Here is an 11,846-nt window from a genome sequence, read left to right on the forward strand (position 1 = left end):
ACTTTTCACTTTTTTTGAGTGGGGGGGGGGTTCTTGATGAAATTTAACGAACGCTTTCTCATCATCCTTGATCTTCAAGTGGTGAATGCAAATGTATTCGGCTCATGTTATTAAAGGTGCAGAGCGTTACTGTTTCCTGTCCTGAAGACTGGAGCATCTATCATTTAGGGTGTTTAAGCGCAGTGAAGCAATCGTTGCATTACACCAACAGCTGGGCCGTTATCAGAGTAGTAAATGAAAGGCAGCCAATGGTTCTGTACGCATGAAGCTATCATACAAGTTCGCAAAGCTGTCAAAAAAAAAAAAAAAGAGAACATGTCTCTAAAATCTGAGTGTAATTACAACTCTGGTGGCAAAAGCGGCCCCAATTAAGTCCACAATGAAATGTTTGGAGAGAATAATGTCCGGAGATGAAACAAAAAAACAACCAAAAAGAGACAACAATTAAAGGTCTTTGAAAGAAAAGAAAAGCAAAGGAGAGGGTGACAGGAAAAAGAGAGTTTTGTGTTTGTCCATGCTGCTTTTTTGACCTCTCCCACTAACCCGCCTCGGCTCTCTCTGCTTTTCACTTTGTTGTCTGTCATCACTACAAACCCCCCCCCCCCCCCCCCCCCCCCCCCCCCTAACATCTCCTCCTCCTCACTGAGCCTGTGCTCTGCTCCAGATATCAACAAAATACCCCCAAAAAACTGCAGACAAGTCACAGACAGACTCCCGTTTGGAAACAGCAGTGAGATCAGAATCCCCCCCTCCCCCTGTGCTCGTCGTCAAGTCTCCTTCTCTGAACTGCGCTCTCGCAGGAATGCCGCTGCATACCCAGGATGCTTCAGTGAGGATGTGTGTGCATGTGTGTGAGCGAGAGCGAGTGGGCGTCTACACGTAGCTGTAGATATTATGGTGTGAATGCTAAATTGCTATTTAATGGGAGGTCAGTCTTTTCATTTGTGTGTTCTGCAGCGACTAATGTGTCATGGACAATTATCAGATATATGCTTGGAGGTTAGAAGGTCTTATGTGGGATGTTTCCTCAATGCTGCCAGAGTATTATTCAGCTTCACAGTGGGCCATTACACAACCTGTGAGATGTGTTTTCGTTTTGCTAAATGTGATTCGGTTTGCTGAATGCTTAAAAAAAACACGTCTGTCTGATTTTTTTATTTTTATCCAACAGTTCTTTTGCAATTTGCACAGTGAATGTCTGTGTCCAATTGTGTGCGGTGTACCTTTATACGAGTGAAGGATGGACCTTTGGTACATCTTTCTTTATAAGGCCACACTGAATGAACTCCCTTTGTATCATATTCTCTACTGACTCATAAAACTCTCAGTAGCTGTAACCTTTATGGTCACCAGGACACATCATGCATGTCATTACACAAACTCAGTTTTTCAGGTTAAAACGCTTGTAATGTTTTTTCTGCCTCATCTTTGGCTGAGCTAACAGGGCCACCTTAAATGAGAGAATTGTATTACTGTGACCAGTGTGTGCATACAGTATGACTTCCTGCCAAACGCTTCTGATTAACTGATTTATATCAGTTCTGATAGTTAGTGTTGTTTGTTCTCTGTGTTTCTGTTTTGAACAGAATTTAGATTTTTGATTATTGATGAAGTTTGTGTAAAGGTCTACATCATCATGCCATAAAAAGGCATTTTAATTGTTTTTGGCTTTGCAGTATCCCTTGCTTTCTTTATTTAGTATCTTAAAGATTCTGTGGAGACTTTTGAGCTGGTTCTGAAATACACTGAAATGTACACCAATGTCTCTGTCTGAGCTAACAAATCAAATGAGAGCATAAGCAACAAGTTTGATCATTTCTACATTGGTATTATGAAGGCCTGGAACCACTGCCGCAGGGTAGGTGTCAGACGAAGGGGTGGACTGCAATATGTCGATAAACAGACTGTTTTGCATTTTCCACGGGAAAGATTCTAGATGAGTGGAACATTTGACCTTTTTAAGAGAGCAGGATGAGATTAGAAACACAGCAGTACTTTTGTCTTCAGGGGGCACTGAAAAGTTCCCCAATACAAAAAAAGTATTAGTCAAATAGATTTGAAAGAAATAACCTCCATGTTGCACAAATAAACGCACAAAATGTACATAGAGTATCATGGATATGCTACGTGTTTGTAACCATGTTTAGGATTCTAAACCCTAAACCACAACCAGCCTTTTATAAAAGACTTAAAAGGCTTTTCCTTAAACCATCCAATCTGTTTTTTTGTTTTTTTTGCACAAACAAAAAAAACCCTTTAAGGATCTCATGTATCGCAAGACTGACCCATATTCTTTAATCTGTGTTCAAGAGGGACACGAGAGGCTACAGCTATCATGTTCATTCTCTCTCAGACTTTGTGTGCGTGCGTGTTTGTGTGCATGTGTGTGTGTGTGTGTGTGTGTGTGTGTGTGTGTGTGTGTGTGTGAAAATAGCACCAGAAATAACACCAGCATCACATAATTCTGTCAACAAGGAGAGCGCTCATATTTCAACACATCCTTGCATCATCCGTGCTTTGGAGAAAGGCTTTGTGGCAGAAAATAAGCCTATTCATATGTGAAGTGATTACTGCGTGTTTGTGTGTGTGTGTGTGTGTGTGTGTGTGTGTGTGTGTGTGTGTGTGTGTGTGTGTGTGTGCGCGCGCGTGCGTGCGTGTGGTATTAAATAGGTCTTGGTAATAAATCTGATGTCTGCTGCCACTGTATAAATATAGCCAGGGGATTTGGTCGTGTTAGATGTTCCCATTTCATCAGCACTGGCTGTTCATCGCGTCAGAGAGGATGAGGCTGAGCTCCTGAACAATGAGGAAACAGAGAGGAAGTCGGGGGTCTGAGGACGGTGCACGAGTGAGGGGTTATTGTTCGGCGCGACATACCTGACCACACCCGGGACAGTCGTTGCCGTTCTCACAGGTCCTGCGCCGCGACTGGATGCCCCCGCCGCAAGGCACGTTGCAGCGTTCCCATGCCGACCATGCCGACCAGTAGACATGTGGAGGGCAGGGCAGGTGTTCGTTACAGTATCTGTGAAAGGAGCAGAGGCCACAGGGGGATCAAGATGTCAGTCTTTTCAATAAGATAAGGCTTTACTCCAAAGATGAAGAAAGTAGTTACAACGCAGATGAAGCAGTAATGTGTTTGTGGACACCCAGAAGTAGAGTCTGAGCTGTAAACAGAAGAAGGATGACAACCTTGTAAAACAAAGCTGTAAAGAAAGGAAACAGACTTTGCATTAATTTACTTGAAAGGGCTTTAAAAGGATCATTAAAAGTTTATACACTGTTAAAAATGCTTTCTATTGGGGTTTAAGTGTTCCTTATGAGGCTTCTTGCTTTCTGGACAGCAAACCGCTTACAAAAAACTTTTACAGACATAACAGCTAGCAAACTAGAAACAAGAAATGTGAGCCAAATAGCAACCTGTCAAGTTACAATTCATACAATAAAACATATACCACGGCTGATAAAGAGAAATACATAGAGTTTTAAAAATCAACCGTGGCTTTGGAGCTGCTTTTTAATTAATTAATTTTCTACTGGTGTATTTTAACTGATGAAGCTGTGAAACTGAATTTATAGAACGTGAACTTGTAAGGCTATAAGAACAAATGTGTTAGTGTAATTACCCCTCAACATTAATAAGTGCATTACTCACTTATTTTTAGCTGCTCTTGTCTCAGGACTTCGGCTCTTTAGGTGAGAAAAGCTTCACACTGCCCAGCAGTTGGGTCTGAATTTTGCATGTCATTCGTTTTGCTGCTGAGCAGACACGTGTGTATATTGTGATTTAAAATAAATAAGTATTACACAGTATTTATTTAACACATGGTTGCACTTGTGCCATAGAGTCTAACTAACATTGAGAACATACAACTGTATCATGCCTGACATTTTTTATTTATTCTTTTGTTGTTGGGCGTTATTCTTCTCTTTCTATATTTGCAGAAAATGAAATAGCAACTTTATCTGACCGAGCTCTGAAATGGAAATGTGATAGTTACTGGAGACGGCACCACACTTCTGAATCCTTGCCATCAAACTGAAATAGCTACAAAGAGTTCAGCCCACAAGAAAGGAACGTCTGAAAGAAAAGGCGTGTAAACTCAACTTTAAAGAAAATCTAACAAACCCCAACATTTGCCTTTGATGTGGCCATGGAGTCCAGTGAACATTGGAGCGCCCAGAACATCTGATTGGATCACTCCACTAGGTACTTTTTTTTTTTTTTTTTTGCGCTTGGCTTTACGGCCAGTGTTGCATTTAAGTTAATCTAAGAAAACTCGGTCTGAAATACAAATGAATGCTGCATATGCATTTTGCATAATTCATTGACACAGGCTATTAAAAAGGCCACAAAGATGCATGCATCATCTCTAATTATATCATTTTACAGGACAGGATTACTGCCACGTCTGAAATACTTAATTACTCAGTCCTCATTATACAATAACGACAGACGATTGCCAGGCGTATTAGAGCCATATAATTTCTTTTATAACTTTGTCGCATGCTATAAAATTGCTTTTATGGCTGTTTTTGTTGTGTTTGGACTCCTGAATGCCTTTAGAGGAAGATTTAGTCTTCTTATGCTAAAATAGCTTTCACTTTATACCCTTCCTCCAGAGGCACAGACTAGATATTTTCATTGCATTATTCCTCCGCAAAAAAAAACTCTGCTTTGGTTCATGGCACATTAAAAGCTACACTCTGTTTATTTTGGTTGTTGAGATCCTGAGAGCAGAGTGTTCTTTTCCACTTTTACTAATCTGCACGCTTGTACGAGGATGATACAGTGACAAAGCCATACGCATTCACACACACACACACACACACACACACACACACACACACACACACAGATATGTGTAATGTAAGGCAGATTTTTAGCTTCAACATCATCATCGTACTTACTTTCATCATTTAAGACAAGTGATTGGCTTTCCTTCATTGTATCCCTGTCTCTTCTCTCTGTTATAACACAGGGCTGATCAGCGTAAAACGCTGCTAATTACCCGTTTAAGGCTGAGTAAGCAGTATGGACGAAGTCAGTATGCTAAGGGAAATACCGACAGAAGGTGCATAAACGCAGGCATTAACCAGACAGATTTAAGCCCATAGCGGTGCTGCGCACGGTCGGTTTCGGAACATTTGCTTGATCTTTAAAAGCTTTGCCTGCTGCAAAAAAAAATAAAAAATCAGGGCCAAACTAATGGGAAGCCGCTTGGCTACAAGACACAGAGAAGAGGTGAGAGAAGAGGTGAGAAAAGAGCATCCTTTGAATCCTTTTGTAAATATGCTGCTCCTCAGACTATATCCATGCATGTTTGAACATAAATGTGCATTAATCCAAACAGGGTCGTCGAGGAACAAAGTGAGTGGTGAGGCTTATTGCAAACGTACAAGGAAGCCTTTTCCCCCGTCAAATAAAAGCCTTCCACTGCTTTCAAAGAAACGTTCAGTGAGCAAAAGCTGAGGGAAAGTGCCAGCCCTTTTCATGCTGTGTGGATTAAAGCCTGTACAGAAGAATTTACCTATTTCACACATGGATAACAGTGAACAACTGATGTGGTGGAAGGTTTTGGACACCACTACGCTGGTTGGGCATCAAATGCAAGTTCCTGCTTTTGTTTTTGAAGAATTTGTTATTTACATTCCTGACACACCTGGATTTGCTCACATAGAACACACAGAAATATCTAGCATCTCCATCATGTGTTTTACTCCCTCAGGCAGCCACAAACTTACACAGCATTATTTATCTGCTCACACAGATTCTCTTTCCATCTCTTTCACATAGACACACAAACTCCTCTCCTCTCACTCCCACCTCACATGGATCCTTTTACAGCCCTCACAGCTGGCCCTTAACTGGCCTAAGGTGTTTTAAATAGCTGAACAGAGCGGGAAGCGGAGATGAAACAAGGCAGATTAGAGCTCAAAGAGAGAAAGAGAAGGAGAGGGAGAAAAAAGCCTTGCTGGTCTTTAGGGCCGCAGAAGCATTCTCCCCCCTCCCCTGGTGTTAGTTTGTTCGTAACTGGGTTCTGCTGGTCACTCGATATATTTTACATCAACGCTCCTGGAGGAGCAGTCCTTGAGAAAAAGGACGGCTCCACCAGGAGCATCAGTGAGTATGAAACGGGAAGGTGGAGGGAGAGAGGAAATGAAAAAGTGCAGAAAAAGGAGGGGGAAAAAAAAGGATGCAATATAAGGTTCATCCTTGAAGGCCATATCCAATTACTCGTCCATCGCAATGCTGCTGTAGTTGCCAGGGCAACGCTTAGTAACAATTTATTTCTCCTTCTCCCTTCCCTGTAGCCTCTGAACTGTATTTATTTGCACTTTTCTGCCTCTACCGCTGGTTAACTGCAGGAGTAAGATGAAAAACATCAGCAAGGCGCCTGGCTGGGGAGCACTGGACACCGAAGGAGAATGTCTCCGTTCATTATTAAACAGCACTTTCTATTAAGCTGGAATTTAAATAATGTAATACAGCTGCTATCATCCAATTTTCAAACACCATGGAAGCTGTCACGGCCTTTCCAAAGTCCTTTTTCTTGATTTGGCAACTGAACTAAAGTTTGAGATCACCAAACGAAATAGAGAAAACTTTCACTCTGAGAACACTCATCTGGTGACCTTTTCTACCTGAGCTGCGTCGTGTGTCTCTTTGTGTTCCTTCACAGTCTTTCTCCTTGAGAAGCTGATTTTTTTTTTTCCCACCTTCAGGCCTCGTAGGTTGCTTAGAAACGGCACAAACATCTTTAAAAAGGCGATTATTCTCCGCCAAAGCCTCCAAAGCTTCAAAATGCAGACTCTGCCTGTGTGTGAAAGCAAGATAATTACCCGAGCTCAGGCCTCTACCCTACTCATTCCTTAATTGGCTGTCACAAAGTTAGACAGAAGTGAAGAAAAAAAAAAGAAAGAGAAAAGGAAAAGGAAAAGTCACAGACAAAGTCATACTTCTTAACTGCAGGTCACAAATTATTGAAAAACATTGTATTTAAACAATTAAACACAGAATCATACCACACATAAACAGCCTGTATTTGCTTTGAACAATACATGTGAAGGAAACTCGAGTATTTGTGTGTCAGTGTGTGTTTGTGTGTGTGTGTGTGTGTTATACCTCTCCTCACGGTTCTGGCCGACACACACTCGCCCACCATGCCGAGGGGTCGGGTTGCTGCATGAGCGCTGACGGACCTGGAAGCCGATACCACAACTGGTGCTGCAGGGTGACCAGGAAGTCCAGGGAGTCCACGCTCCGTTTCTGTGGAAACACACAAAGCAAGGAATGATGGAAGCTAGAACACAACAACACCCTGAGAAACGCTGCTGGAGGGTTTAAAAGTACATTTTGAAAGCTGAACAGAGTCACATGTTTCAGATTTTAGGGCTGTAAATTCTTCTAATTAAGAAGGTGTAACAGAATAAATATTGAACATCTTTAATGTTGATGTTTCTAGTGTTTCTTTTGTCAGATTCTCTTAATTCTTCAGGATGAAATAAAAGCATGTAGATGGATGTATTCCTCATCATTAACTTCACAAATAAAAGCTGAGACCTCAAAGTAGTGCACAAAGATGCTGCTTGGTGTTGGGTGACCAAATAACCCTCACTGGAAAAATGCATTCACTGGACGACAAAGTCTGAATGGAATTGATTTGGATGAAATCAGAAATGATAAAGAGTGACTACTAAGTTAGTAAATGTGAATGTGTATAAAACCATAAACTATTCTATAATGGATGTAGCCACCGTTACATCAACCACCGTTTTCCCGCCTGTGACAGTGAAGCTTCGAGTTCCACATTTGGCTGCTGCCATGTTTGTTTTCTGGAGCCGGAAGTGATCATATTAGGAGGAGAGGAGCGAGAGGTTGGCCGACAGGAGGTCATCAAGCTTAACCATCAACAGCGAGGCTAACTCATTAGCTGGTGAATAAGCTAGTTTATTCTTGTGTTTCCAACATAATGAGATAAGTGGTGGGGGCTGGAACCGTGCAGACTAACAGATTACTTTTCCAATGTAAGAATGAAAACAATTTTAAATTTTTGTATTTCTATTTAATTTTTTTCCTGTAGCACTTTGCAAAAATGTAAAGTGTGTTACAAATTAAATGTATTATTATTATAATAATAATAATAATAATAATAATAATAATAATAATAATAATAATAATATTAATAATATCAATGACAACACAAACACAGCACTGCTGAGAGGCGAAGTTAAGTGACTGATTATCTGTGTTGATGTCTAGTGGAAAGCCAGCAGGATCCACATGTCATTCAAAGTGACCCCACCCCTGAAGTTTGAGGCTTACTTTATTATTAAAGAGATCAGTTATGTAAAAAAAAACAGTTGGCATGACTTGACCTAAGTGACTTGGACAGAGAGGCCATCCTCATGAACCTCGTGCTGAAGCATACTGTGGAGTGGATCACCTGATTAGTTGATCAGTAAGTAATTAATCAGTGACTAATTCAGTGAACACTTTAAACTCCAAGAGATGAATAAAGAAATGATGCTAAGCAACTCTTCGTTAAGGCTTTGACATGAAATGATAAGCTGCATTTTCCTTTTCATAGTGAATCTCATAACTTGGGTTCTGGAGATTGATTCACAACTGGAATCATGTCAGTTCATTTTCAATGGGGGTGTTAAAATCGTCATATGTCAGCTGCAGGAGTGAGACACAATAACACCCAAATCATCACATCTAATTCCCAAAGGACTGACACTGAATATTCAACACAGGAAACATTAAATGAGTGTGTTGTCTTGATGAGAAGGTGTGGGCATGCAGGGATAAAAAAAACAAAAAAACTTACCTATTCCACTTTTAAAGTAGAACTATATTCATTTATATTCAGAGGATGTTTACAGATACAGATTTCAGGATACCCCTTGTGTAGCAGCTAAGATGTTACCTGGAGCAGTTTGCCACCTCCACGCTGATGCCGTAGCACTGCTCCCCTCCACACTGAGGGGCGGGGTTATTACAGGCTCGCGTTCGACACAGACAGGACCCGGCGCTGCCTCCGTCATTATGACTGCATGAGGACCAGCCCGACCAGGCGCCAAAGCCTCCATCGACAGTCACATTACGGATCTGTTAGGGCCCAAAAATACAACATTTTAAGAGTCATGGATTTTCTCAGGAAGAGGTTATTGCTTTAAAGCGATGCTCTCAGGAACATGTTGCTCTGGGAAACGAAGCTGACATGCAAACAGAAATCAATATTCCCCAAATAGATGCAAAAATAACATCACCGAAAGCACACACACACAAAAATTGCACAGTTATAGAGACAGAAAATGGGCTGTGAACATGAGGAGGATATATGAAAATTGTCTTAGGGATATAATGAGATTCTGGAGTAGCAAGAGAGATTCAGAAAAAGAAAAAAAACAAGGCAGTGAATGGACACATTGGAAGGACAGAAAAATGAGGAAATAAAAGTGGCAGCGTAAATAGCTATCTGAAGCACAACACAATGAAACAGGAAGGCTCCGATATTACAGGAGCTATGAATTACGAGCGATGTCCCGGGCATATGAGCTAAATACAAAAAGGCACAGGCGTGAGATTCAGAGCTGCTGGATGATATGAGCCATGTCGATGGTACATTACAGGGTGATTTAAAAATGCAGAAAACACTTTCATACAGAGAGGAACGAGAGTGTGATCATCAGCTGCTTTGGCAGAAGCAGAAATAAGGTCTGCCCCCCCCCCCCCCTCATGTTTTTATGAATGAAAAGAGAAAGAATGTCTTTTCCACAGGCTGAAATAACAACAGCTGCTCCTTTATTTGATCTAAAGAACACACTCACATCATGCTTTTTGAATTGGGGTTGATTAAGGCGAGAATGGGCTCCTCATAAAAACATATACGGACTAGAAATGTCCATCACCTGAGTGGAAACTCAGACTAACATATGGAACAGCGACTTGTTCCTTCGCTTAAACCGCAGAGAATCTATTTCATTTGTGGTTGTTTCTATATAGGCGTAGGACTGTGGTGCCAGATGGCGTTTGTGAATAGGTTGGTAAAGCGTATCTCCTGTCTATGCCTACACGACAAGCTCTGTGTGCATGCCCTTCACTGCACCAGACCTCAAGACATTCACCCATTGAACGCCTTTTTCCTAACGTGTTAATAGACCCATAGGACGTTGAAGGACTAATGTGATAAAAGAAGAGAAAGGTTCTTGTTTTTCAGTCTACTTTTCTTGAATAGTTGCAAGCAGACTTTTTCCTGAGCAGTATAATTATGTATCTCCTAGGATGCAAAGTTATTACTGTCAAAGTTAATTCCTGCTCCCCTCTAAATGGATTGGACCTGGTTAGACCAAGGTTAAGTGCTTAAGTACATAGTCCATTACTGGTGTGGGAAGTGGTATGAAAATACATAACAACTAAAGGGTTGTTGGCTCCACTGCAGCTGCAAACATAGATATGATCTTTGATCTAATTCTTCATTTGAAGTAATCAATTAGAGACATTTAGTTTAGCTTAGCATGCTGACAGAAAACAGTGTGCAACATGTTCCAAAATTGTAATTGAGCAATGACTTTCTAGTCAAATGCTAAGCCTGCCATTTGTTTATACAATAACTGGATAGTACACAACAGAGCTACAGAAGCACATCCTGCAGTGACTAGCTTTTTAAAGGATGTCTGAAACCCTGAGAAAAGCAGAGCCATGCTGAAATTGATAGGCTTACCGGCCCTCTAGCACTGCTCCCGCATTTGTTGCACGTTAAAATAAATGAGAGCGCTGCTTTGCTAATGAACAAGCCGTCAGAGGGGAATGATGGAGGCAGAGCTCTGGATCATTCCCGGGGTACATGTTGCATCCCTTAAAGTCGACTTGCTCAGTCCAGAGATGCCTTTTCTTTGTGCGTTGGATACGTTTCTCTGGCTGGTTTCAGGAGCTGCTTCTAAGTTGTGAGTGCACGGACAGAATACAGAGCAGGCTGCAGCTTTTGAGAGGTGAGGAGAACGGATGAATTTGAGTATTAAATTCACGTGAAGAAGAGAGCGAGGATGGAAGCCGGGGTAAGGATGATTGTGGTTTTTTTTTTTTTATACCAACTTTGAAGTTTCAAAGTAGAGACGGAAAATGGAGAGAGCAAACATGGGAGTGAAGTGAAAGCAGGTATGTAAAGATCAGGTTGGCAAGTGATACTCACGGGGCATTTTGTGATGCTCTGCTCCCATTGGCTCATTCGGACACTTTCCTCCAGCGTGGTGCATTTTTTCAACAACAGGTCCCAACCGCAGTACGGGTCCCTGGCCCCCACACAGGCCCTGAAAGAAAGACGTGAATTTGTTTGATTTTAATAGGCTTTTATTAACCATTAAGCATTGTGACATTACAAGAAATCAAATCATCAGGTTTAGACGTTAAAAAAATTAAGAGTGAGATTACGCAGATTGCTGGAAGATAAGGTGAGAGATATGATGGATGAACAAAAGGGAAATTTAAGAGATGAGATAGGAGAGGAATGTGCTAGAGGAGAGAAAAGGGAACAAGGAAGAATCACATGTAATGGCTGTGAGTGGGAGATAAGGGAAGAAAATAAGTGTTTATTTATGAATGTTGAACATTGTGCAATGCTTACATCGCTCAAGCTTCCTAAAACACAATTTGCTGACTGATTTCTCAGGTTATCTCCAGGTACGCAGCAGGATTATATTCATTTCTGACACAAATCAGCCCAAAAAATATTCACTGCGAGGAAACGGCTGTAAGAAGAAGCTGGATGTCTTTGGCCTATCTCTTTCGGCGGATTTTATTGAGAGCAATAGAAAGCCTGATGTCACTCTTTTCATGCAAA

General features: G+C 41.3%; 1 protein-coding gene across 3 annotated transcripts in view; it reads right to left on the bottom strand.

The window, feature by feature from the left end:
- Window positions 1-11,846, bottom strand: part of sema5a (sema domain, seven thrombospondin repeats (type 1 and type 1-like), transmembrane domain (TM) and short cytoplasmic domain, (semaphorin) 5A) — a 126,420-nt gene that overhangs the window by 33,775 nt on the left and 80,799 nt on the right. For all 3 annotated transcript variants that reach the window (XR_009676619.1, XR_009676618.1, XM_061064260.1), the window contains exons 12-15: window positions 11,199-11,316; window positions 8,934-9,115; window positions 7,127-7,270; window positions 2,878-3,025 (exon numbers count right to left, since the gene is read on the bottom strand). Coding sequence is in view for 1 of the 3 variants with exons in the window: in XM_061064260.1 (XP_060920243.1) it covers window positions 2,878-3,025; window positions 7,127-7,270; window positions 8,934-9,115; window positions 11,199-11,316 (592 nt within the window). In the remaining 2 variants the exon portion in view is untranslated. The remainder of the gene's footprint in view (window positions 1-2,877; window positions 3,026-7,126; window positions 7,271-8,933; window positions 9,116-11,198; window positions 11,317-11,846) is intronic.

The sequence above is a fragment of the Labrus mixtus genome, chromosome 19, assembly GCF_963584025.1.
Source record: "Labrus mixtus chromosome 19, fLabMix1.1, whole genome shotgun sequence".
NCBI classification, from domain to species: Eukaryota; Metazoa; Chordata; class Actinopteri; order Labriformes; family Labridae; genus Labrus; species Labrus mixtus.